The following is a 27,617-nucleotide window of genomic DNA, read 5'->3' on the forward strand; positions in this document are numbered from 1 at the left end:
GACAGATGGGGATGATTAAAATAAATGGACAGGCAATATTTTACTCACAGCCTCCATGTGGGATTGATCTTCAGTCTTAAAATAGTTTATATTTAATTAAAGTAGCGTATTCTTGGCAAACTAAAGGCCTTTTATCTTTCCTGTCATTTTATCCCAAATAAGTCAGCGATAATATAAACTTTGTGGCTTGATCGTTAGATGAACTCATCTTCTTTAAAGTTTTTATTTGATCACCAATGAGCTAATAGGAGATGTGGGCAGTAATTCATAGGGGTCTTTGCTGGGATTTTAGAAATCTGGAGATTATTTCTTACATGTTTGCTTAAACTCCATATTTCCTCAGGGCATCCCTCAAACTGCACATGTAAGACTAACAAATTTTAGCCAGTTTTATTATTTCATACTCTTTGATTATTTCATTACACTGTTACATTTTATTTCTATTTCCCTGAGATTAAAGTCCAGGTGGACCAACATTTATTCCCTTTTTATTTGCAGGCCAGTCCAGTCTTAAACAAATATCCTACCTAAGCGTTTTGCCTCAGTTTCACTCGAAGATTTCTTGTTCTAACATCCAGGCTAAAATATTCCCGTAGAATTATAAAATATTAAACTTTTCCTTATACTTCCAGAAACATACCAGTAGTAGCAGTAGCAGTAGCAGCAGCAGCAGCGGGAGAAGATGCTCTGTGTCTTCGGCTGACGGGGGCTGAACAGCTTATCGTCTGGCAGATTTTGAATTCCACCCATCTTCTTTTGGACATTCTCACCAGCCTGGTCTCACCTGTGAAAGCTTGCTGTTTGAGCACCAGCGTCTGCAGGAACTTTTGAAAGTTTCGTCGGCCTCTGAATTATTGATTCACTCAGGGAGTATACAGAGTCTACAATTACCCAAGTGACTTTACCAAGACAAGCTCAACAAACTAACAGCATGCATGCTATATTTATAAGTCAGAGGATGGTGAATAAAGGCTGTTAGAATTAAAATGATAGAAACATCTAGATACTGAAAAGTAAAATGAAACCACTCGGAACCATTTTTCTTATAACACTTTAAATACATATGGTGGAAAAAAGATGAAAAGCAACCTTAACTAATCTAGATTATCATCACATCCAGTGCTACAGCTTTTTTTTTTTTTTTTTTTTTTTAAATTAAAGTGTATTTATAGCCCAGAAGTGTAATATAGTTTCACCTTCTGAGATCCTCATATGATTACATTTTTTAAAAGGCTTTTCTTCATCCTTATACTTCATTCTGCTCAAAGTATTCTAAATTTTATTACACAAAAGAGACTTTATTGTGTTATACTTCATAAACCCAACATGTAAATATGAGGACATGGCTGCAAAAACAAGTCAAATCATGGCCTATCCACCACCGTGCTTGACAGTAGGTGGTGTGCTGACATGCTGTACTTGGCTTTCACCAAACATGGTGTTGTGCATTATAGCCATAGATCTCCACTTTGGTCTTTTTAGAGAGAAGAGGCTTTCTTCTGGCAGTCCATCCAAACAAGCCATACTTGTTAGAGATTAGCAGCACTTGGCTGCTACTTGCCCACGTAATTCCTATGGAAACAATAAGGGTATACTACCTCTTCAGTGTTGTAGGCGACTGATAAAGTCCTGTGAAGACTTCACGTGACTTTGTATTACCAAAACATGTATGATCTATTTCTATGTTTAAGAAATCTTGGCATCTTGTAATCTCTTATGAGGCCAAATAACTTTTATGGGGGGCTAAAAAAATATATTTCACACACCAGTAGGTTTAGTTAAGTGCAACAAGAAAGCTGGAAGCTCAGCAACATGTGGGAATGTCTCTGTTTCAAATACAATAGCAGCGTAGATCAGATTGAACCACTCTTACCATTTATGGTGTCTTATAACCTCTCTTTATCGTCTGTCATAGAGTATAAGTAATTAAAAGACAGACACAAAGACGATAAGGGTCCCTAAAATACTTTGGATAGGTTTAAGAAAAATGCAGGTGTGCAAATGAAAATGTAACTGTGACCTGTGAATGTGTGAGACGAATTTGAATCGAGACTCCAGTTGCCCAGTTGTTGCGATGGAGCTCACTTCAGTCTTAGAGCAGCAGAGCAATGTGTATTTGCATAATGACAATATCAGTGTCATGCATTAAAATATGCATAAGTGGGGGGACTCATCAGTAAAGAGACGCACTGGGTCAGTACGTTTATCAGTGGTAGGCTGTGAACCATAACACATGGTAAATGTCCTCTTGTAGCTTGTACGAGAGCATCTGCTAGCTGAGACAGAATTAACTATTGATGCCTGTAACAACAGTCCAGTCCTCTATAATGCTGTGTTTTTATTATGTAATTGAAGCTTCCCAGGTTACTGAAAAATGTCATTGCTCTCCGAGAGCTTCACTAGTGACTGAGCACACTGTAATTTAGAATGTACAGTATGTGCAAAGCAGAAAAGCACTTATTCAGGGTCATCTCCATGGAGATGTCCTTCAAATTGTTTGTGAAAAATTCAGGTTTTTATCAAACTAAGAAAGGAAAAATTCTTGATGCACACAGACCATACATTTTTGAAGGTTAATTTTAATGAAACCATGTCTTTAAATTTGACTAATGGTAAGGAAATGACTCCAAATATAGAATACATTAATTTACACATCACTTATGTAGGATGTAGTGAATTAAAAAGAATTACAAAAATTAATAAAATGTTTGAAAATTGATATTGAACAATATTAATAGAAATTAGGGGAAACTGGGCAAATGGCCTAAGTTTTTCTAAAATCCCGCCTACCGTCCTTACACCAACCATTCACAACATTAAGATGTCATCTGTCTAATATTGTGTGGATCGTCCTAAAAGCTCTGATGTTTTGGAGAATTAACATTGAACTACTGGGTATCCTGTGCTTTCTGGTCCTGTGGACTGTGAGGTGGGACACCTGTGGATCAGGTTCAGGTGGGAATGTGTGTCAATTGGAGGTCTGATTAAATCCTTAGACACCTAAGTTTATCAAATTCTGCACCGTTTCTGAGGTGGAATCTGCTGCCAGTGAAAGGCTCTGTTGTCATTTGAGTGTGCTTGTTCTGCAACAGTAAGCAGATGTTTGGTACATGTCAATGTAAGATCCACACCAATGCCAAGATTTCCTAGCAGAATATGGCACTGTAACGTTATTCACTTCACCTGTCATTGGTTTATATGTTCTATTCTTTCAAATATAAGATCTTTGCTTCCATCTAGTGGTTATAAATCAGTATAAAGGCAATGGCTTTACAGATTTCAGAGGAAATGTGCAGAAATGACAAGGAACAGGTGAGAAGTCTCTGATTTAAACACGCAGAAAAACACTAACAGAAAAAAATTAATCACTGTCAGCAGAAATATGAGGCTGAAAAGGCAATGGCTGGAAAACCTATTTAAAAATAAATTTTAACGGAGTGTTAGCAATATAGCCAAAAGCAAAAAAAAAGAACGAAAAAAAAGAAACTTACACTGTATTAGATTATCTGAGAAAAAACGTGTTTCAGAAGATGTGAGCTGGTGTTTGGTACAAACTCCACCATACCAGTTGTGTCGCTATCGTATTATTTTGTTGTTTAACCTACAGCCAATAAATATAACGAAGAAGAAAAATCTCGCGAGAGTTCTTGGAGTTTACGTTACCGGCATGGAAGAAACGTTGGCTTTTGGTATGTTTTTAATACTTTTTAAAGCAGACTGGTACTTAAAGGGCTATTACTGATAAGATATTGTACACCGCTAAACAGAAATGACTGTGTGCTTTGGTTGGACTCTTCAGTTAGTTATTCCCGGGCGAATAAATAAAAGCTCCCCTTTGTATTACTAACGTAAATAACTTTGCCAAAGTAACGTACGCATTATGTAGTAAATAACTAGTAAATGGCCAGTATTAAGCAACTAAGTTTAAGAATACTTGTTTGGAAAGTTTCTGTCACTGGTGTAAGCTTGGAGCGGTTACTGAAACTAAAGTAGCGGTGTGTCAGCAAATCAGATTAGCAAAGAAAAAGATTAATATACCAATGTCTTAATGGTTTCACTAAAGATTCATATATTTGTAAATTCACATATCCAAAAGTAAAACAATCATATCTTACTAATAGCATATGATAATAGATGTGCTCACCAGTTACCTGTCTGCATCTTTTTTGGCCAAGTGGCTTTTCTTTTTGTTTCTTGTCTTTTCTTTAATTATATTAAAGACTTTTTTTTATATTTAGCAAAAGTGCTGTGAAAAAACTTAAGTACACCCTTATTACTTCCATAGGAATTAAGAGGGTTTGTAGTAGCTAGGTGCTGCTTATCAAATGCATGATTGCATGAGTTTTTGGCAATTTGCTGGTCCGGAGCATTCAGGTGTGTGTTAACACAATGCCGCAATTTTTCCAGGATCTCTCTGAAAGCTAAAGCTTGGCCCGAACTGGGTCATGCTGCAGGACAATAATTTCAAGTATAGCAGCAGCATCTACAACAGAATGTCTGAAAAAGAAAAGAATCAAGGGGCTGTGCTGGCCCTGTTAAAGCCCAGACATTAGCCTGACTGAAGTGCTGTGGGGGGGACCTCCACCACCTCCAAAATTCCTCTACAATGTAGTGAGAGACTGATAAAGTCACACAGAAAACAGTCACTCCAACTTACTGATTATAAAGGTGGTTCTACAGCTGTTAACCAGTGGGGTTTAATTTGTTTTTCACAGGACTGCAGCTGTGAAAACTGTCTTTTCAAATGACTGTATATTAACATGTCTGTTTTTTCTTGTCTGAATTGCAGTGATGTTTCAATAAAAATGGCAGGAGTTCCTGGAGTGAGAGCCCTCCTCACTGTGCAGCGATCGGTGACATTGCAGCACAGCTTTTTTGGCTTCACTCCAATACATTTTGCGTCAGCCTGCTTCCCCAGAAGGCTTTACAGTACTTCGACAGGAGGTACTGAAACAAAGCCGCCGGTAAACCCGGAGAATGAATCTCTGCTCGAGAACTTGAACCTCATGGGAGTTGACGTGAGGATGGCACGCCAGCGTCAGCCTGGGGTGCTTCGTAAAACCTTCACTAATGAGCACGGCCTCGCTCAGTTCCTGCAAGGAAAAGGTGCCAGCCGCAAAGTCATTGCTAGCATAATATCCCGTTATCCCCGAGCCATCACTCGCTCCATTGAACACTTGGAACAACGCTGGCAGCTGTGGAGAAACATCTTCCAGACAGACGCAGAAATCATAAGCATCCTGGATCGCTCACCTGAGTCGTTTTTCCGCTCCAGTGATAACGACAACTTGGAAAAGAACATAGATTATCTGGTCTCACTGGGACTAAATGCCAAAGACCTCCACCGGCTGCTGACCACAGCCCCGCGGACATTCTCCAACAGCTTAGAGCTCAACAAGCAAATGGTGGAGTTTCTGGAAGATATCTGCACAGAGCTCGGTGGAAGTAACCCAGAGCAGTTTGCAAAAATGGTCATTACAAGAAATCTTTACATTCTAATCAGAAGCACTAAGAGAGTCAAGACAAACATCGACAACCTGAAAGCATCACTTAAGTTGAGTGATTCAGAACTGCTGGCTCTTCTTCAAGGCCACGGGGCAGAAATTCTGGACCTTTCCAACGAGTACCTGAAAAAGAATTTCAACAGCCTGGAGCAGAAGATGACCGCACTTGGCTGTCGGAAAGCTGATGTTAAAAAACTGATCATCAACTATCCGATGATTCTCTACATTGGGCCTGACACTCTGAGCTCTAAACTAGACTGTCTTTTAAAAGGAGGAATAACAATGAAGCAGATACTGGAAAAGCCCAAAGTTTTGGACTACAGCACACAAAACATTACAGGGCGACTAGAGGAACTGAGAAGGCTGGGCTATGACTTCCAGAAGAATGGCATCAACATCCTCGATTCAAGTCGAAAGCGGTTTGCCGCAAAAATAGAAAAACTTTCTGCCTCACCAGAAGAATGAGTGTAGCTTGCTGCCTGTCAGACAGTGTTGGCTGATACCTTTTCATCTTTTTGACTTAAGAATAATCAGGTTTCATGTTCAGAGATAGTATGATTGAGCTATTTTAATATCCCAAACTTAATTTCAGTATTGAAATCTAAACATTGTGCCTGTGATATTCTTCTAGTCTCACAGAAGTAATTAAAGCAGTAAAAATAATAAGTTGAAGGTCTGGGGACATGAAATTACATTTGAAGCTAATGAGTAAAAGGAAATTGTCAGTGGATTACCCATTATGTAATGTTTCATCTCAAATCCCAGGTGTTTTAATCCATCAATACATAAATATGCTGTCTTGAAATAAAAAAAAAAATGCAAAAGGTGAAATACATTTGACTGAATGTTTCATTCACAGGTAAAGTTATGGAATGACTTATGTGATGTTTGTTTTTAAGCACTGAAGAAGACTTTTGGGCCATTTTAAAACCAACACATGGTAAGAGTCATTAAGAAAATGGGTTTTTCTTTTAGTTAAATGACTGGAGCAAAGATCTCCATTTACAGTCACCATAAAACTTTGTTAGGCACACTTTGGAAATACCAACTTGGAGCCTCTTTTTTTCCCTTCAGAACAGCATGACACAGATTCCTCTGAGATTTTGGTCTATTTTGAAATGACAGCATCACACAGTTACTGCAGATTTGTCAGCTCCTCATCCATGATGCAAATCTCTTTTTAATATATATTATTAGAATTTAAAGGATATTTGACAGCATTTCTTATTTGTTTGAATAAATATTACAATGTAAACATCAATTTTGTAGGGCATACGAATCACAGGCATGTAGAAATCTCATGTCTCAAACAAATGCATCAAAGCCACATCAGGCAGGCTGATAACACATTTTATTGTCATTCAAAGTGTTTAGCTCTCAAATGGTTCAGTCAAAACAAAAGGAAAGAAAACTGCACAAAATAACAAAACTGGATATAAATAGATACATTATTGAATAAGGTTAAAGACTAAAAATAATATGGTCTAAAATAAACAATAGTCAGTTAAACTAAAAAGCGAGGGCCTTGTGAACCAGCTGCTGCGACAGACTTGACCAAATTGACAAAGACTAACGATAAAGACATTTCATGTATATTTTTAATTTGTTTTACTTAGTCACACTCCAGCCCAGTGAATCTGAGTGCTGGATTTCAAAGGCAATGAGAAAGATTTGCGAGCGGTTCGCGGAACCAACGTTCAGTCGCAGGTTTACCACGGACGTGTCTAAGGTGCTGCACAATGGTTTCCTCGCGATTCTGGGTTGTGCATGTCCAGTTGTGAAAAAAAAAACCCCCAGGAACTTTTGACTTGATTTCTACGTGCTGTACATCAGTTGTCTTTTAATTTCACGGTTGGAGCAAGGCGGTTGTTTACTCAGTATATCGGTAAGTGGTCTAACTCAGCTACAAGAGGAAGGTAACTGGTGGAAGTGTAAGGTTAAATATGGAGCACAGAGAAAAGCAGGCAAGCTGATTATGATAATAAGGCAGTACCTGAACTGGTTTAATGTGTGCATAAAGTATCCTAACGTAGGATTGGGAGCTGAATGGTCCTGTGAAGTGTTTAATTAGAAAGGTGTTAAAATGTTGCAGGAAGAGAGACTGTGATGGAAACAGCGGAGGAGGTGAACGTTTCGAAGAGGGCAGACGTGGCTGCAAAGGGTGAAGCTGCAATCAAACCAGAGTAAGATACCGTTAATAACTAAGAAAACTGTGGAAATCGCATTTATATGTTTTTGCAGCAGATTTTAGGAGAGGGAAGGTGCAAATTAGAACAATCTTTCTCCAACTTTCAAAAGAGACAGACAGCCATGAGTCAGAGGACTGAAGACAACGCCAGATTTTTATGATGAACGTAAGCCAGTTAGTAAGATGGGAGCAAGCATAGCTGAATAAATAACCATGTGTTTGAGTTTATGAAAGAACAAAGCAGACCATCTGGCAAGGCACGTGACTATAAGGAGGCTGTCTACATCTGAACTTGTTAAGATGTTCGTGTGAATTTATGTGAAAAAACTGTAGAAAGTGTCTACAAGAGATAATAACTCATTTACACAACATAAAAAATATGACCCTGTAGGGGTGAAACAGGGGCTTTGCAACCCCCAGTGGTGTAGTAAGGACTTACTGCCTTTATTTTCAGCCTTCCTGCTGCTTTGTCTGATGAAGCAAAGAGTGTTACACTGTCAGCAAAAAGGCTGTTGAAGGCCCTCTTTGGAAGGAACTCCAAAGCTCCGTTGGAACTCCGTTGAAGGAACTCTTTGCTTTCAGTGTTTATATAGCCCCTGCTTCTGTGCTACAGGGTCTTTCTAGTTTAGCATAATTTACTCCCATTATACTCTTTTTTCCCAGTGTGAATATAGTTCATGCTAAAATGCTTTAGAGACACGCAGACTGTTTTTACACATTATTTAAAACAAAATTTATCAGGAGGATTCTTTCATCATCTTCTTATGTTTGCAGATTCCTTACAACCAAAGACAAGTTTCATGGGTTGTTAGATTCAGAGTGGCAGGGCTCAAAAAGAGAGAAAGCCAGTGAAAGTGATGCAGTTGATGGTTCAAAGGAGACTTCTTTGGAGGAACCTGAACCTAAAAGGCTGAAACAAAATTTTGAGGGTAGACCAGATGGCAAGCGTCTTCGGGGACAGAATAAGTCAAGGCCGCACACAAAGCCCACAGCCTACGATGAAAAACGACTTTGTCACTCAATCATTCAGGTATGAAGCTCTGACTCTGCATTCAAAAAGCCTCTGTGCAATACATTTTGATCCATATTGTTATTTTTGTGACTTTTCTCCCCCATAAATTTAGAACAAAGAATGCCCCTTTGGAGCAAAGTGCTTCTTTGACCATGACATTGTCAAGTATATGGACTCTAAGCCTTCCGATATTGGGGAAACCTGTCACATCTACGAAACATTTGGAAAATGTGCCTACGGTTTGTCCTGCCGCTTTGCCAAGGCCCACACTACGCCTGACTTCAAATCCATGGAGAAGGCCGATCTGGTCAAGGTGTATGAAGGCAGGACTATGGTGAAGAACAACATGAGTAAGGAGCTCCAGGGTCGCCTGAGGAAGCGATCAGTGTCCTTCGAAAAGTCAGAAAAGTACTTGAAAACACTCTCAGACAACAAAGATAAAGGAGCACAGCAAGGCAACGGTAAGACGAGTGAAAAGGCTTTTATAAAGAATGCTGCCATCACAAATTTTGCTCATGCTTTTTAGGAAGAAACGGATACTGAGTATGTCACTCAAGCCTCTTTTTCACTAGTACCCACTTACCTCGGCTCGGCTCGACACGGTTTTGGTCGTTTTCCATTATAATTGAGTAACATCTATTGTGCGTGGGGTCGTTATAGCAACACAGCCAAAAGTCCAGTGATTTATAGCTTGTGATTTTCTATTTTTGTGAAGGGGACATTCTCATAATTCAGCAAGTGTCACCATTAATTGGCTTATTGGTGGTATGCAAACTGTTGATGTCACATTTTCAGATCAGCTCACTTGAATCCGCGGCTGAGTACGTACTAAAAAAAAGTACCCAGTACCAGGTATTACCACCTAATGGAAACCCCTAAAAACTGTATGGAGCATTTTGGCCGAGTAGGTACTAATGGAGAAGAATTTAGAATAACACTGGTAAATAGCAGTTTACTTATTTACCGATATACTGAGTAAACAGCCACATTACCCATAAGGCAACTTGGCTGCCATCAGGAGCCACAAAGGCTGAAAGCATCTCTTTTTCATTGGTGCAATAATATGCCACAAACTGATTGAACTGTGTAAAATCTGTGGAGTTATGCTTCAAGAGCTGCTGTTTCATAAAATTACCCTTAATTTTGACCAGCTCACCCAGTTTTAGTAGATTAAATACACTCCTATTCTGTTTCTTTTAACCTGCACATGTGTTGACCTGTTGCTACATACTCATACATGCATTATCAATTTTAGTGTATCTTAATTTGTTCCTTTGTCTCACTCATGGGATCTATGTGCATCTGAATTTTCTGCTGATCAAGCTGGAGAAACACAGCCTGTTTCTACTGAAGTACAGGTAACCTTTTCTACTAACAGCATTCCCTCTTACTGACCACTCTGTCATTGAGCCTTATGTTTATTGCGTGTGTTTTTCATGTTTCTGACTAACTGTAGACCAGCTCAGATAAACAGTCTGCTCCAGTGAAGACCGTCGGCCCGTTGACTGATGCAGATGTCATCAAGCTGCGCCCGTGTGAAAAGAAGCAGGTATATCTCTTCCAGTCGCTTTCCTCCAGAGTTTTCATGTCTGTTTAAACGATAAACAAGATGTGTTAATAAACTGTTCTAATCAGCAGACATCTGATACTCATATATATATAGGGAATATTTACACGATTTAAATTACAGTCAAATTGCATTGCTTAATGCCTCTTTTTGCCTTTGTTCTTAAGGTGGATTTTCAAGACAAGCTCTATCTCGCCCCTCTAACAACTGTAAGTACCATCACACTGAAATCAGTATGGGAGTTAGTAGTAGTTGTGTTTTTTAATGTATTTCTATCTTTAAATCCAGGAATGTAGCAAGTGCAATTAAATAATGACCTGTAAATGAGGTCTGGATCTGATAAAGCAAGTATTTCTTTAATTTCCTCAGTGTGGAAATCTGCCTTTCCGTCGCGTGTGTAAGCGCTTTGGTGCAGACATCACATGTGGGGAGATGGCCATGTGTACAAACCTGCTGCAGGGGCACCAGTCTGAGTGGGCCCTCCTGAGGAGACACGAAAGTGAAGATGTGTTCGGTATTCAGGTGATGTTTAAAGTCTTCTGAAGGATTCAGTCCTATAGAGGGGGTTGTTGGTAAGACGTCTGGATTTGTGTGAGAGTGCAAGGACTGTGATTTTTAAAGCCTGAATTGCATCTCTAGGTGGAGGGCAGTTTTCCCGACACAATGACGAGGTGTGCAGAGCTCATCAACAACAACACTGAAGTTGATTTTGTGGACATCAACTCTGGGTGTCCCATTGATCTCGTATACAACAAGGTAAACTCTTAACTTGCCCCCCCCAAATGCTCAGACTGTGACCTTTTTTCTTTCATTTCCTAATAGACAAATTGAGACTTCCTATTTTGCAGTCAGATGCATTTTGTGTGTTTATACTACAGCACAAAGAGCACAGATACCAGCATTTGAGAGGAAGTGTTAAACATTAATATGACAGTCACTGACAGATGGCCTTTGTTTTTTTCCCATCAGGGCGGAGGCTGCGGCTTGATGACACGTACCAGAAAATTTGAACGAATAGTCAAAGGAATGAATTATGTAAGTATGACTTTTTGCCTATCGTATGGTAATGATGCAAGAAGGAGAGTTTTGTTGCTCTTGTGGATCATTGCAAAGTTACAGTTCAGTTCAATTTTATTTATATAGCACCCAATCACAAAAAACAGTTGTCTCAAGATGCTTTATATTTTAAGCACAGTATTTGAGAGAAAACCCCAATTCCCCCTCGAAAAGCATTTGGCAACAGTGGGACGAAAAAACTCAATTTTAACAACTTTATTAGATCCTGGCTCAGGGAAGGGCAGCCATGTGCTGTGACTATTTTAGGGTGAGGGAAAGAAGACAGGATAAAAGACACACAGCCTTCAGTTAAAGGCTGAATGAAAACATTTTTCTCCCTGTAGGTCCTTGATGTCCCTCTAACAGTCAAGATCCGCACCGGCGTTCAGGAAAAGTCTAACATAGCACACAAGCTCATTCCAGAGATGAAGAATTGGGGCGTCTCAATGATTACAGTAAGTAAAAGAGGAGCATGTTTGAGCAATGTGAAATCGTCCCTATGCCATAAATCAACATGATAAAAAGGAAATTTCATTTCTAGGTTTACAGAGTTGCCAAGTGTAGCTGTAAGCATCCATAATTCTGAATCGGTATCATTTATGTAAATGTAAATATCCTATAGTGACGAATCATTCTCGAGATGTTATTCTGTTCGGTGATGTATAACATGTTTACATACGCCTCTCCTATTAAAAAACATTGACGCTGTGTTTTTCCTACAGTTGCATGGCAGATCCAGAGAGCAGAGATACACAAAGTTAGCCGATTGGGACTATATCACAACATGTGCCAAGCTGGCTAGCCCCATCCCACTTTTTGGTATGTGGATTTGTAAAGGTTACACAAAAAGACAAAAGCCTCCTGATGTTTAAACAGTTTCATGCATTTAGTTTGGTGTTCTCTAGGTTGTAAAACCTTGCACAGAATGCAGTGTAGTGTTTTTATTGTACATGTTTTTATAGTACATATTAATGACAGGGTGATTTGGTTTTATTTTTCTAGGTAACGGAGACATTTTGTCCTATGAGGATGCAATGAAAGCGAAAGAGACCGGAGTTTCTGGGATCATGATTGCAAGGTTAATGTCATTTCCTTGCAGCGTAAAAAAATGATCGAAATGCCTTAAAAAGAGATAAGATGACATCTGGAATTGATATGGTCTGCAGCCAGTTTGTTTTTAGATTTCACTTAAAACTGTTTCCATTATTAGAGTTCAAGTATATTTGTTTACACTCACTGGCCATTCATTAGGTACACGTGTCCCACTGTTTCTTAACACAAATATTTCAGACTGCTTCCAGTTGACAGCCAAAATTGCAATATGATATAAGACTGCTGCCTGCTTTGGTGAAACTCCACTTCTGCTAGAACATTTGGATCAAAAGTTTAGAATTAGGTATAAACAACATGGATCCATCCCGGGTTGTATCTGTGGTTCAGGCTGGTGGTGTAATGATGTAGGGGATATTTTCTTGGCACACTTTAGGGTTGTGGAACCAACTGAGCATCATTTACTGCCGCAACCTAACAGACTTCACAGTAACTCCACAGTCATCAGATCTCAGTCCAACACAGCAGCTTCGGGATGTGTTGGAACACGAGAGTCACATCGTGGATGTGCAGCTGACAAATCTACAAGAACTGTGTGATGCTGTCGTGTCAATATGGACCAAAATCTCGGATGAATATTTCTAGTACCTTGTTGAATCTATGCCACAAAGATTTTATGCCGTTCTTAAGGCAAAATGGGGTCCAATCCAGTCCTGGCAAGGTGAAACTAATAAAGTGGCCATGAGTGTATTTTGCCTCAGTGAAATCAAGAATCTTTTTAAGTTGTTTTAAAACCCAGCAGCAAATTGTCAGAGGTCTTAAGGCTAATATGTGGGTGTCTTTTTCCATGTATAATTTTTAGTTGAAGTGTGGAAACATTGTTTCTCAGAGGAAAATAGAAAGAAAACACTGACCACAGATTACTCCATTGGATGGAAGATCCTTGTACTTTATTTATTTATTTATTTATTTATTTATTTATTTATGTATTTATTTATTACCTTCTCGGGGTTCTCTCTCTATAGGGGTGCTCTCATTAAGCCTTGGATCTTCACTGAAATCAAGGAGAGCCGACACTGGGACATTTCGTCCAGTGAGCGACTGGACATCCTAAAGGACTTCAGCAACTTTGGCCTGGAGCACTGGGGCTCCGACACTAGGGGCGTGGAGAGGACACGCACCTTCTTGCTTGAGTGGCTCTCCTTCTTGTGCCGGTGGGCTACAACACGTTTCAGAAATTTTGCATTTGTTCTTCTGTGAGCAATTCGATTCATATATTCTGTGCAATTAAGCTGTTTTAATATAATTTTAGGGTAACAGACTTATTTGTGGTCTTTTCCCATTAGTTTATGAGACTGGGGACATTTAATAGCTGAAAATGTGTGATAGACTATGTTGCATTCCACTTCACTCATCTGACTCTCACTGTTAAGTTTTCCTGTTTGCTGTGGTAAACGTTACTTTCCTTCTCCCTCCATCTGTTCTCAGATATATTCCAGTGGGCCTGTTGGAACGAGTGCCTCAGAAGATCAATGAGAGACCTCCGTACTACATGGGCAGGAACTATTTGGAGACACTGATGGCCAGTCAGAACGTGGAGGACTGGATCAGGATAAGGTGAGTACAAACATGCCTATTTTCTAGAATTACATTTCAAGATTGCACAAAATTAAGATTTTAAAAATGCAAAATGTAATAATGAGTGTCTTATGAATTGTTTTCCACTTTCCAGTGAAATGCTGCTTGGACCCGTACCCAAGAATTTTGAATTCTTGCCTAAGCATAAAGCCAACTCCTATAAGTGATTTTCTTTTTTGTTCAGCTATTAAAATCATCAAGATTTGTGGGGTTTTTCTTATTTTTTCTAAATTGTTCAAGAGATCAAGCTCAAAGAGAGAAGATATTTTATGTTTTAAGTGATAAAGACTCTAGAATAGTCTGTTTATTTGACCTGTGTTGCAGTAGAAACATACATCGGTTTTCATGTAATTGAGTGCAAATAAATGTTTCGCAACAACAAGATGTTTGTGTCATTTTATTTTTCTATTGAAGGAAATTGTTTGATTTATTTGACCTTATTAAACAAACAAATACTGAACAGAGATCATCTGTCTGCATGAATTTTGTAAATATGTTTTGAAGTTCTATATTACCTCTTTTTTGGTTGGAAATATTTTGTTAAAATATGCAACAATAAAAAATAAAACAAAGAAAAGCAATAATAGAACCTGAGCAAGAAGTGATAAATGATGTAAATAAGGCAAATAAAGAGATTTTAAGGGAAGCTCGTTTTCTTCACTGGAAAAGTCAAACTTTTGGATTATTATCTTAAATTTGAGGTTTCAGTAAGAAAGTTGAGATTTTGAGATATTAACCAAACATTTGCGTTTGGACTTTGCAATTTTCTTCCACAAGCTCAGACACAAATATTGTCATAGACGGGGATGAAACCACTTTCATCCCCGTTTCCTTGTATATAAATAGAAGCTACATTATTTAATAATTAAAAATATTTTGTAAGTCCAATTTTCTGGACTGCTTTAGTGCAGAGGTCATTTGATCTTTCTCAGCGCGCCCCACTAGCCCAGCTAGTCCACTTCTTAAACATGCCTGCGCCAAATTAAAACGAAAATAAACGTCAATCGAGAAAGATAAATTGTTGGGTTTTTGTTTACATCTAAGGTCTACGGCCACCGCAGAGAAACTTTAAGTGATTTAAAGATTTTTCATAGTATCTAAAAAGAAATTGCCATACCCTATATAATAAAATATTGTCCAGATTAATGTAAATTAAATGAATAATAATTAAGGTTGAAAATAAATAAATAAACAGGCGAGTTTCCTTCCCGCCTGTAACGAGGCAGCAGGTGCAATCAATTAAGCTGGAGCCAGTATTTGTAGCGGGGCGCGAGGCTTCCTGCAGCTGCACGAGAGCTTTCACGTGAATGGCTGGGTGCAGGCTCGAGCTGTTGCTAGTCCTGACTTGGACTCTGCTGCCGGTGTCCGTCCGGGGGTGGGAGCGCATAAATGAAACTCAGCTGCGCAGTTTGTATGAGCCCGGAGAGAGGGGCGAACCACATGACCCTACAGGTAAACGGCAGGGAGACGGTTGGGCAGGTGTATTTATCAGGATTGGTCACCTACGACTTGTGGCTTCTAACAGCTTGTTGCCTGACGGCTAATGGTGACAACCTACAATATAGATTTGAGAGGAATGGACATCATGTTTATTACGCTACACTTCAGGCTTTTCCTGCCCATATGAATGGGGTTTTTATCTTGTTATCAGTGACCTAACAACGACCTCTGTTGTCCAGATTACAGTAGTGGCCTTGACCAGGGTGAAGCTAAAATTCTTGAAGATGTGGTCCTTGAAGCTGAAGGTGTTGCCAGCAGTGAAAACTTTGACTCAGATGTTGACTATGATGACTTGGCCATAGATGATTCTAGACCCACGCACTATGGTGGTGGTGTGGACCGTGGGTTCCAAGTAAAATTTGAAGATGAGCCTCCAAGGAGCTGGCCAGGCAGTTGTAATCCAACTGCTTCTGATCTAGAAGTTGTTTGCAGTGAAAGTGGCTTCCAAATTACTCTGCCAACAGGACCTTTGAGTGAGGTCAAGGTGTTTGGTATGTACTTGGATTAGATTTTTAGATTTGTAATAGATTGAATTGCTCCGTCTGATAAAACTTTGGCATGTACTTTCTCCAGGCTCTGGGGACAGTCTGCTGCCTATTGTTGGTGCGCCAGAAAACTGTGGTTATGAAGTGGAGCCGCTGAAGAACACCTTAACTGTACCCTTCAATGGGTGCAATGTGGAGCGGCATGTAAGTTGCTTAAGAGTTTCTCCCTTGACTGTTTTGCTTAACAGGAAGTCATTAAACTTTATTTTACAATTTATTATAGGTGGATGGCTTCAGTCTACAGCTGTTGTACACCGATACACTTGGCCAGAAACGAGTGTCGACCACATCTTGCAACAAGTTTGATCCAGAAATGGCGCCACGTTCAGGTGGTGGGCCCTTGATGTGTGTTAAACTGGTCAGAGATCCACAAGCACTGGTTCCACCAGCTATGTTACCGGTTCCTCCAGTACCACAACCAGGATTGCCCCAACCAGCATTCCCTCAATCATCACCAACATTAAGACAACGTGAGTGGTTTGTAGAAGATGCTTTAATATTATTCAGATGAAATTAATTGTTTTTCCCTTTTTCAGATTGCAGCATCCCTGTGGGAGAGCAGGTGAGATGTGGTCATTATGGAATATCTATCTCAGAATGTCGGGCCATGGGCTGTTGTGTGGATTTGCTAGCGTCTGTCTGCTACTACCCACTTGAAGGTAAGGCTAGTTTTTGACAGATGGTATAAATGTTGAATTTTTAATCCGTGAAACTTAAGTGGCTTTTTTCTATCCTTCCTGTAGAGTGCACAGTGGATCAACATTTTGTATTTGCCATTCGGTACAACTCTGCATCCATCCCTGTGGATCCTACCAGACTGATTGTTCCTGGAAATCCAGAGTGTAAACCAGCCATTGTTAACAACCAGGTCGCCATCTTTAAGTTCAAAGTTACAGAATGTGGAACCCATTCTTATGTAAGTTACCCCTCCAGCAAAGCTGTTACTTGGCAAACTTTGTAGGAATGCTTTGACCTTTTGGCCGTCACTGGTATGAGGTTCTCCTAAAAGGTACAAAGGTTTTGCGACTTAAGCAGACACTTGGCTTTTAACGTGCTGGCTTGTATTTTTGTAAATTGCACTTCAGTAAGTAAATCATCCAATGTAACTTGTGTTGACAGGATGTTGGTGAGGTGACGATATACCTGGCTGAAGTGCAGAGTATTGTTCACGCTCTCAATCTAAAGTATGGTGTCATTACAAGAACTGATCCACTCAGGTTAGTGGCTTGTGCTAGATTTTAATATGCAAACAAATCTAACAGACTGAGGGGCAGGGGCACATGGTGAGCAGTATGCTGTGTCCTAGACTGGCACATGGTATTAATGGCTTTTTTCATCTCTTGTAGATTCCTGATTGAGTGCCGCTATAACAAATGGGGCACTGCTCAGTCAATGGCTAGTGTTGGCTACATGGTGAAGACCCCACCTTCCAGTATGCCTTCTTCAGTAATCTCCAACAGTTTATATGGTGTCGAGTTGAGAATTGCCAAAGGTTGGGCATTGAATTGTCTTTCCAACAAACTACAGTAAACAGGCTTGACAAACTCTGCTGGTGTGAAGACTGGCTAAATGCCTTCTGTTTCATCCCAACAGATGAGACTTATTCAAGTTTCTATGACCATCACCATCAGCCCTTGCGGCTGCTCCTCGGCCGCCCTGTGTATCTTGAATTGCGCCTCAGCTCTCCTAACGCAGATGCAATAATTCTTGTGAATTACTGCCTTGCATATCCTCGTTCTGCAAGAAATGCTCTGGTGCTAATCTATGAAGGGTAAGCACAACCATCAACCTTTTAGAGCTTGAAGGTTATCTTGAACTTCTGACTACAAGTTATGCTTGTCTGCAGGTGTGCCAATCCTCATGATCCACATGTGTCCATACTTAAAGTCAGCAATGTTCCTGGAGTGAATCATGAAAAACGCTTTATAGTGAGTGCCTTCCAGTTCATGGATCAAAGGACAAACAAGTACCTAAATGAAGAGGTGAGTTGGAGAAGTTAATGCTGGAACAGTTCCTAATTTACATGCGTTTAAAAAAAAAAAAAAAAAAAAAAAAAAAAAAAAAAAATGTTGTCTGGGTTCTAGGCAGAAAACTGTTTTTAAAGTCAATGTTTGCCTTGGATATTGAAAGATTAACTCACATGGTGTTCATTCCCTGCCAGATTTATTTCATGTGCTCTGCAGAAGTTTGTCTGCCAGCAGAAAAGAGATGTGATGAGCGGTGCTTTGATGGGAGGGTGAGTCGCTAAATCTTGGTGATAATTTGCAACTTGTTTAATGGTCTAATTAGATTCATTTTCTTCCAGGTTCAATAAGGATTTGATCTGGAAACTAACATTGTGATTTAACTAAGAAAATAAAGCCTTTTAATTCACTATGCATGGATCTTTTGTCGTCATTAAGAACTGCAAGGTATAACTAGTGTGGACCTCAGGGTTTGGCATTTCAGATCCACACATTGAAATGTTGTTTATTGAACTTATCAAGCACTAAAATATGAAACAATTCAGTGATCATCAAATACTGCGGTGCATGCTATACAATGGAAACATTGAGCAAACACATGAAATATTGCGTCTAGGTGAAATGACCATAAGTTTAGTGCAATTTCAAGTGTAGTTTGCCATCGTACTGCATAATGTACTCAAAGGGAACCTGGGTCTGTCCTGGGGCCTCCATCCAGTGGGATGTGCTAGAAATGCCTGAGCTGATTCTTTTAGTCATGGAGTAGTGGGTCTGAGCCCCTCACTGATGGGTAAACCCATCAGACTCTGTCCAAAGTTTGTCTTCATCTAAAACTTGTAAAAAGCAGGGTGTGGAGGAAGTGCTGTAAAGGTGGTGTGACCTTGGTTGATTAGCACTTGTGATTTGATCACATTTCACTGTGTGAAATGTGAAGCTGCACCAGTGTTGGCCTGTCGCTGTCAACTTGCTGTCAATTCCTCAGATTCTCATTGTGCCTGACCGCAAAGCCATATATCAAACTACCGGAAAATCATCTTGCACTCCAAATAAATACTTGATACAATGCCTTATGGTCACTGCTTCAGCTGTCAGTTTAAGACTTTAAAATTACTTGTACTTCTGAATAATTGTCTTTATAGATGTATACCTGGCAGTCCCTTTATAATTCATTGTTGACATCAAAGTGGTCCCACAAATCTAAAGGAATCTGGCTTTTATCACTGTAGCCTCCCCTTTCCCCCCAGTGATTGATGTTGTTTTCATAAAACAAATTTAAAAGCTTCCCCTCTTTGGGCCTGTCATTTACATGTGGCTGCTTGTCATTAACATGCTTTAATTTGTTTAATTTTTATTTATTTTTTTTAAAGTCATCTTCAGAGCTTCCTGACATACACCCATCTTGATAATCAGGTTAAAAGTATAAACATCCATCAGTAAATGACCTAAAGCTATGTGCTGTTAACATCCCAATCCCCTATAAATTAGAAGTTTTCAGTGAGCTTGATCCATTTACAACATTGTAGGAGCCATATGAGTTCCTTTTTTGGATTAAGAGGGTTGGTTAAAATGCACACATTGTATTGGTGCACGGGTGTGGGGCGTGACTAATGGGTGTTAGATGATAAATGTGGTTGCACTCACCTGTTCACTGCACCTGATGTTGAGCAGAAGGGTAGGTAGGGTGAGCATGTTGAGTCATTTAGATGCATTTTTTTTTTTTTTAAAATGCAGCTTGAGTTTAATTTAGTGCACTAATTTATGCCATAGCCAGAGGCTCTAGTTTGGCATAGTACTTGGTGTAATGTTTGTAAGTTGCATTCGTTTGTTTGTGCAGTCTCTGCATTTGTATCATGTTTTGATCCCATGTACTGATTTTGTATAGTGGACAGTGGAATTAAAGGAGCAAATAGTACAGAGGTCTATCTCATGTGTTTATTGTTGCGCGTCATCTGTGTCCTCATGTTTAGCCTGCAGCGGCCGTTGGTTGGAAGAGCCGCAACAATAATTTTGTAAGAAACATATTTGTATGAATATGCAGGTAAAGTCCTTTATACAAACCAGAGGAACTAAAAGTCTACTATACTTAAAATAGTGAAAGCTTTTTTCCATGTGCCATACTGCTTAACACTGGAGTCCTTTCTTAAATATTTTTCTCTTTCGTTAACTTGAAAATGCAAAGAAACAGATGTGCAACTATGTCTATGTGGTGGTGGCAGATAAAATAAAACTATTTTTTTTGTCATTTTTAACAAACCGGAGAACAATTGAGAAGTAAATGTATTTTTTTTTCCGATGAGACGCCCGTGACGAAGCAGCTTCCGATGACCCATAATTCTTTGCGCTTTGAAGCAGTTCATATGTTGGGTTGTTTTTACCCCACGAGTTGAATCGCTTTGGGTTTTTCCCCCCACAAAACAAGTAGCGTTTGTTGTTTTGCTGCTGCTTCTTTTTTTTTTTATTGCAGACCTCACAGAGTTGTCCGTCGTTAGCAAATACAGGAAGTCTTTGTCAGGTGAGAAGGGCCCGGAGTCACATGTTTACATCAGCTGATCTGGAATAAAAACACAGTAAGTCTGTTTGACAAGACAGGTAGATTTTAATATTTCTCTTTGCAGTTTAGAAATGACCAAAGTATTTGGCTAGATCAGCTCTCGGTCACATTAACCCAGACGGTAGATATAACGGTGCTCCAATGACCCGTTACCTACCTTCCAGCATCCGCTTAGCTTAGCCAACTTAGTTTCTTTTCACTTGCCATTTTACCACCTCATTATTCGTGTTCCATAGCATGCTGTACAAAACCCGCTAGTACCAAGTCGAAAAAGGGTATATCCGCTTAAAAAAAGAACTATATTAACTATTACATCTAAGTCTCTGTGCCTATTTTGCATGGAAATATTCAGATATATGGTCTAGAGGAGTGGTCGTGCAAAAACAAGGGCGAGTCCAAATTTCAGTGCACACCTGTGAAAAGTAACCTCCGTGTGTGCTGAAGTTTTCATGGCCTTCTTTCAGTTTCTCACTCAGTACGACACGGTTTAATTGTTGCTTATGGCTTTCTTCACACAATTAAGTGATCTTTTCACGTCTACACATGTTATCAACCATAGTCTACCTAACTGTTGTTTTAATACTAATAAATAATAAACAAAATTTATTATCTTTTGTGCAGATCGATTATGTTTGGTCGCCACACAACTCTAAGGTGTTAAGACATGAGATGATATTTTCTATGATAAGTACATTTAGTTTAAACAGTACTTTAAATGCAGTTACTCAGCGAGTGAGGCATTTTACAGTAAAGTTCAACTACCTTAATTAATTTACTGCATCAGCATGTGGCTTTTAGGTTATCTGATAAGTGTAGAAGCAGGGACCAGAAGGCACAGAACTGAGCATTATCCTTTACTGCGTCAGTTGTTGTAACTTTGCATTATGAGCCGCACATTTCTTGACATTTTCTTGCTGTTTTGTTCTGAAAGCCTGGTGTTAAAGTCCTGATCAACTGCAGCTGTAGATCTGAGAAATTATGATGTGAAACAAGCTTAAGTCTCATGACCTAATGTGCAGGATGGGAGCTGCAAATTCAGCAGCAGTCAGCAGATTAGCAGGAAGGCGTGGTCTTTGTCCTCTCATAAGATTGCACAAACCCAGAGGTGGACTCACACCAGTCTGCTTGTTTAACCCTCAGATCCCATTGCCGGCACAAAATGTCTCATCTCACAGAACTTTTCAAGTATGTGGACGAACACCAGGACCTGTATGTGCAGGTAAGATTACTCAGGAAAAATATAATAGTTATGCTGGACTCAATGTAAGACCTCTTGGCTGTTTAATCATTGTATGGTTGTCATTTGATTTAATGGTTTATTGAGCTAACTTTAAACTGGACAGCATTGTAACTCATTCACTTAAGCTGGCGCTATAGTAGATGCCAACTGTAAAACCAGATATTATAACTGCTGCTTTAGTCAAATTTTGTAGAAGGTCTGATGTCCTAAGAATCACTTGCTGTGGCTCTTTTTTGAGCATGACGAAAGTGCCTAAAACACCTATTTTAATTTCTTTAAATCCCTTTTTCATAATTGTCCTCAGCGCCTCGCTGAGTGGGTGGGTGTCCAGAGTGTGTCTGCTTGGCCTGAGAAGCGCGGGGAGATCAAAAAAATGATGGAGATGGCAGCCAAGGACATCGAGAGGCTGGGAGGGACTGTGGAGTTGGTGGACGTTGGCAAGCAGAAGGTCTTGCACTGGTTACATTTCTTAATGCATTAATCATTTGTATATTGCGTTATCTTTTCTACTTAAATTTCACCACAAATCATTATTCATGCAGCTTCCCTCAGGAGAGGAGATCCCCCTGCCTCCTATCATCCTGGGGCAGTTAGGATCAGACCCAGCCAAGAAGACGGTGTGTATTTACGGGCACCTTGATGTTCAGCCAGCAAACATCGATGATGGCTGGGACACAGAACCTTTCACTCTGGTGGAGAAAGACGGTAAGAGGAGAATACTTTTGGCCTGTGTCCTGCACAAAACAACCCTGGAGCTGCTTCTGAGCTGGAAAGTTATGCAAGTAACTGAAGTCAGCTGGAACGCGCTTTGGGCTTGTAAAAATAGATGAAAATTAAAACTTTAAGGATTCTGTATCCAGTTGTTTGCAAGTTACACTGGGTAGTTTTTGGTTTAGCAAAGTTATAATATCAAATATGACTGAAAAATGAGCTACCGTACTGTCCTGTAGATAGAATAGATGGCAAAACTAAAAGAAGAAGAAGATTAACTAATTTTCTAAGATGAATAAAGCTGGTCAATTACTATGAAAACAACAAAAAATAATGAGGACACAGTGTTTTAGTGGTCTTAAATGAACAGATTACAGAAAACAAAAACAAACCCAGTCAGCAGGTAGGTAGTGCAAGATGAGAATGCTATATGGCACTATAACTAAGAGAAAGCGTGCCATCAACAAGCTAAACTATGCAGACTACGAATGTGTCTGACATGCAAAGATGAGTAACACAAAACAAGTCACAGGATTGTCTTGAGAGCTTGAAAAAACAAGGCAGTTGGTCTTCTTTAAATTTGCAAAGACATTTCACCTCTCATCCAAGAGGCTCCTTCTAAAAACAAATGGTTGTGTGTCCCAGGTATTTAACCCTTAGTTGGCGTTATTCCCTCTCAAGATGGCCCTGAGACGCGTTGATCATGTTATCACCTGACATGAGGGCTCACCTTGGCTCACGTCATTACAATCACTTGGTCATTACAATGACTGGAGATTAGTCGCAAAACCACCTTGCCTCTGCTCAAAAACCATCGTTGGAACAAAGATGGTGGATTACAACACCAGCTGTCAGCCACCACCAATGCAGGCCTGAGACCCGATCCCAGGTGCTTCAACCCACATTCACACCTGATCTTAGGCGATCTCAACAGGCCTCATCATGGTGTATGGCAGGGGTGGTGCAAGGACAGGGGTCATCTCGCGACAACATCAATAACATCAAACTCTCTCTTTGGTGTTTAGATTGGTTGAATTATATTTAAATGTTCTTCAAGCTTTAATAAGCTTTCTGCTTGCAGTAACAGCTTGCAGCATGTTTCCAAAGTCCAGCCTAGTTAGCTCATCTTTTGTTAGAGCTGCAGTCTTATCGCCAGTCTTCTCAGGCCAAGTTGAACCCATAAAGTTATTATTAGAAGCTTTTGGAACAGACTCGGCTTGTGAAAAGGCAAAATGGCTCAAGTTTAGTTCTTCTGTGTGTTGTATTATTACAACATATATCTGGATTTAAACAGACATGGATGGATGTTAAAGAGCTTTTTGCTTCCTTAAAGTTCTGGTTTGTTGGACTCAGCATGCGTGATCTTGTGCGTTTTGAGTCAGATGACACAAAATGCCACATCCTCTTCTCGCTGTCTCATTCCTGCCTGCTCAGCTGTGTTAGTGCTGCTTATGTCACATTTTACAAAAACTTGCTGCAGACCTTTTTTTAAAAAAAATCATGAACAAGAGTTTCATATTGTTACACATAATCTTAGTCATGATTTAAAATGGGGCACTGTCGTCTGCTGACTATGTAATAAACATAACCTTAGTGTCATTTGTCAACTCCACTATCTTCTCATTAGAACCTTGAAACTGAAATAAAGTTTTCTTTTTGTAGGTAAGCTCTATGGACGAGGATCTACTGATGACAAGGGTCCAGTGTTGGCCTGGTTTAACTGTATTGAAGCGTATCAGAAGATCGGAAAGGTACAGTTACTGCCAACAAAAGGTGTTTCAAGTTCAGATAGTTGAAAGATGATATGATATTTTAGTGTTTCTTAAAAAAAGCCCTGTTTGAACAGTGACTTGAAATGCTTGAAATTACTGACAGGAGTATATTGAGGTGTGATGGTTTATTTCAGAATCTGTAAATGTACACCGCTACTTAGAATATTATCAAGGTTTTTGTTTTGTTTTTGTATAGTGATGATAAAGCAGAATAGCTACTATATAGCACTGTATTCTAAAATGATATGTGGGTCATTCATATCACACATAAGATCAATTATATGCTTAGTTTGGACTCATGCTCAGATTTATTATTAAAACTTATTGTGAGAAATGTAAAACCTGTGTAATAATAAGTATGTTAAGGTTGTATTTGATTTATTAATGTGCATAATTAGAAATAAGGTGATAAAAACAAAGCCTTGCAACATGGAACAGCTAAGTACACGGCTGCATTTCCAAACTGATTAATCGTCATTCTTAGAAATGGATTATCTCTGTGTTAAAGTACACCACTGATTTGCAGATCACTTGTTGATTGCTTCAGAGCTGTCAGCAGTAAATGTCTTGGTCAAAGGTCCCGGGGTAGGATTGTCTTAGGCAGGAATCACTTAATGTTTATGATAGGTTTGTAGCATAAACCTATTCGCTGGAACGTTAAGGACAATTTAATTACACAGCAAAGCAAGACACGAGTAGGCAAAGTCCTTTATGTTTCTCGTGCACGGGAGAGAACTGGACAAACGCCGTCCCTTCGCTTGACCCCAGTTGCTCTCGTCCGCTCCCCCGTAACACTGCTCTTTTATTGAGGTTACATGAATATACATAGGTGCATTAACATATGACGTCTACATACACACAAAGAGTACCTTGTCTGTGCGTTGTGTAAGCGTGTGTGTGTGTGTGGGGTCAGAGTGTGACCCCATAAACAACTTCCCTAAACCTGCTGGTCTGGAAGTCCAGCAGTTCATCTAAACAAAAGGCACTTAGACTAAAACTGACATAGCTACGTTTATCCTACCACAAATCAATAAAAGAAGGTAGACCTCTCCCATGCTCCCAGGATGTGGGTGTGAATGCCAGAACACTCAGAACACTTTGCAGACTCCTAAGGATCACACATCCTATCACTACACAATTGATTATATACCTCTAAGCATATATGGTTAAATATTTCTAAGCATAAATGACAATCAACAATATAAACCTAACAGTTTAAACTGAAGCACATCGTCTTTGCTTTTTCCTGAATTGTACTGGACTGTACTTTAAAGCGATAAAGGAAAGTTCACGCGTAGCAAAGGCTGGAGATAAAAGATCAACAGTAAGCATGTGCAGGGAGTCCAAATTAAAAATATGAGATTAATCAACTATTTTATCTTTAGAAAATGAGAAAAACAGATTCACAATGAGCCTGAATTTAAACTTGAACCAGTGACCAAATTTTAGTCTGCTGATTTTTTTCTTTCTTTCTTATGTATCTCTCTTCTTGTTGCAGGACCTTCCCATCAACATCAAATTCTGCTTCGAGGGGATGGAAGAATCTGGATCTGAGGGTCTGGATGATCTTGTGTTTTCTAGAAAGGACACTTTCTTTAAAGACGTGGACTACGTCTGCATCTCTGACAACTACTGGCTGGGCAAGAACAAACCCTGCATCACCTACGGCCTGAGAGGAATCTGCTATTTCTTCATTGAGGTGAAGTCCTGTTGGATTATTGTTGGTGGGGAGAGACACAAGCTGTGTATTTTAAAATAATGTTTTACGTTCCAACCTCAAGGTGGAGTGTGGTGGAAAGGACTTGCACTCAGGGGTGTTTGGTGGCTCTGTTCATGAGGCCATGACCGACCTCATCGCACTTATGGGCAAGTGAAGCTGATAATTGTGATTTTTTTTTTTTTTTTAGTCTCACACACCTTATTTTACAGCAGTTTAGAGTTTTAATCATGTGATTGTGACTTCCTGCACAGGCTCCCTGGTTGACAAAAGGGGTAAGATTTTGGTTCCTGGGATCTATGACAGTGTGGCGCCTCTGACAGCAGAGGAGCAAAAGCTGTACGAGAAGATCGACTTTGACTTGGATGAGTACTGTAAAGATGTGGGGGTTTGCCAGCTGCTGCATGACACAAAGGCAAAGAAATTATTTATGTTGTTCACATCACTCATTGGTGGAAATGTGCTGTATGATTTGGGGTCATTCACACTTTTTGAACCTAGTGTTCTTTATTTCTTCCACCGTAGGAGCAAATCCTCATGCACCGTTGGAGATATCCTTCTCTTTCCCTTCATGGTATTGAGGGGGCTTTCTCTGAAGCAGGAGCCAAGACGGTTATTCCTCGCAAGGTCATCGGCAAGTTTTCCATCCGCCTTGTGCCTGACATGGACCCCAAAGTTGTGGAGAAGCAGGTAAACACTGTGATAGGTCACAATGATGGCATATAGCACTCACCTAAACAATGTAGCAGAGGTTGCTCTGTATCTCTGCCACTTATTGGTAGTTTGTTGCTCAGATGATTTGCTCAGCCATGCATTGTTTTTTTAAGAAGTGTGTAAAAGAAATTGCAATGTATGAAAATGAGAAATATTATGAATATATTATATTATGAAGTAAAGAAAACTGGAGTGATTTAATGTGAATGAAGGTAACTTTATTTAGACAGAAAACCAATGTCACAGGTCATAAAATACACAGGAATTAGAATATACCTGCATAAAATTAGAAAAACCAACCAAGGAAGTCAGTTTCTTTTGCCTCACCTAATACAGTTCAACCCTTTGCACACATAGTGAGCACCTGGTTGTTTTTGCATAAAAGCTCCAACAAGTTATCTTCCCCTCTTCAAGGTCGTCGATCATCTGCAGAAGAAGTTTGCTGAACTGGGAACCCCCAATAAACTGAAAGTGAACATGGGCCATGGGGCAAAGGCCTGGGTCTCAGACTTTAACCACCCACACTACATGGCAGGGAGAAAGGCCATGAAGACAGGTACAAGGACTTAATGATAAAAGCTGTTAGATCAGAGAGGGAGTTCACTCAATCTCACCCATTTCTGTTATCTTGATACAAAGTCGAAATCAGTTCTGTGTTTATTGTATTACAAAAGTGTAAAACACTTTCTCCTGCTATAATACAACTGACTTTATTACAGTTTACATGTTGATACTTTTTCTTTAAGAGGAAAATATTTTGTCATGTTTCAGCTCATGTCCTCAGGCAGATGTTTCAGGACATTAAAAACAAAGACAAGCAAATTTATTATCCAAAAGCCTTGTACATATTGTGGCGAGCTCAGACAAGGAGGAGACAGAGACCTGCTA

At 39.6% G+C, this 27,617-nt stretch overlaps 4 protein-coding genes across 5 annotated transcripts in view; all 4 read left to right on the top strand.

Annotated features, from left to right (window-relative positions):
* Nucleotides 1–3,571: 3,571 nt before the first annotated feature.
* On the top strand, nt 3,572–6,659 carry mterf1 (mitochondrial transcription termination factor 1). The gene is made up of 2 exons (XM_085148500.1): nt 3,572–3,689; nt 4,790–6,659. Exon 2 carries the CDS (start codon nt 4,806–4,808, stop codon nt 5,967–5,969), a length of 1,164 nt encoding a protein of 387 aa, XP_085004626.1. The 5' UTR covers nt 3,572–3,689; nt 4,790–4,805; the 3' UTR covers nt 5,970–6,659.
* Nucleotides 6,660–7,348: 689 nt separating this feature from the next.
* Nucleotides 7,349–14,486, top strand: dus3l (dihydrouridine synthase 3-like (S. cerevisiae)). Its single transcript, XM_085148512.1, has 16 exons — nt 7,349–7,389; nt 7,597–7,687; nt 8,467–8,722; nt 8,817–9,165; nt 10,028–10,062; nt 10,161–10,253; nt 10,439–10,480; nt 10,641–10,793; nt 10,911–11,027; nt 11,241–11,306; nt 11,672–11,782; nt 12,050–12,146; nt 12,330–12,405; nt 13,403–13,591; nt 13,866–13,994; nt 14,110–14,486. The coding sequence occupies exons 2-16, from the start codon at nt 7,611–7,613 to the stop codon at nt 14,180–14,182; spliced, it is 1,863 nt and encodes a 620-aa protein (XP_085004638.1). The 5' UTR covers nt 7,349–7,389; nt 7,597–7,610; the 3' UTR covers nt 14,183–14,486.
* Nucleotides 14,487–15,292: 806 nt separating this feature from the next.
* LOC146493162 (zona pellucida sperm-binding protein 4-like) lies at nt 15,293–18,438 on the top strand. The gene is made up of 12 exons (XM_085148506.1): nt 15,293–15,467; nt 15,695–16,006; nt 16,089–16,204; nt 16,284–16,530; nt 16,597–16,719; nt 16,804–16,976; nt 17,180–17,277; nt 17,407–17,552; nt 17,654–17,831; nt 17,907–18,042; nt 18,222–18,296; nt 18,366–18,438. Exons 1-12 carry the CDS (start codon nt 15,323–15,325, stop codon nt 18,372–18,374), a joined length of 1,758 nt encoding a protein of 585 aa, XP_085004632.1. The 5' UTR covers nt 15,293–15,322; the 3' UTR covers nt 18,375–18,438.
* Nucleotides 18,439–20,355: 1,917 nt separating this feature from the next.
* Nucleotides 20,356–27,617, top strand: part of LOC146493163 (cytosolic non-specific dipeptidase-like) — an 8,313-nt gene continuing 1,051 nt past the window's right edge. The window contains exons 1-10 of one of the 2 annotated variants that reach the window (XM_085148508.1): nt 20,356–20,591; nt 21,716–21,794; nt 22,120–22,263; nt 22,358–22,520; nt 24,189–24,277; nt 25,797–25,997; nt 26,080–26,164; nt 26,270–26,430; nt 26,541–26,705; nt 27,144–27,285. In XM_085148508.1, coding sequence (XP_085004634.1) covers nt 21,735–21,794; nt 22,120–22,263; nt 22,358–22,520; nt 24,189–24,277; nt 25,797–25,997; nt 26,080–26,164; nt 26,270–26,430; nt 26,541–26,705; nt 27,144–27,285 — 1,210 coding nt within the window. In that variant the 5' untranslated portion in view covers nt 20,356–20,591; nt 21,716–21,734. The remainder of the gene's footprint in view (nt 20,592–21,715; nt 21,795–22,119; nt 22,264–22,357; nt 22,521–24,188; nt 24,278–25,796; nt 25,998–26,079; nt 26,165–26,269; nt 26,431–26,540; nt 26,706–27,143; nt 27,286–27,617) is intronic. The other variant, XM_085148509.1, reaches the window with a different exon arrangement.

This window comes from Neolamprologus multifasciatus, chromosome 22, assembly GCF_963576455.1.
Source record: "Neolamprologus multifasciatus chromosome 22, fNeoMul1.2, whole genome shotgun sequence".
NCBI lineage: Eukaryota > Metazoa > Chordata > Actinopteri > Cichliformes > Cichlidae > Neolamprologus > Neolamprologus multifasciatus.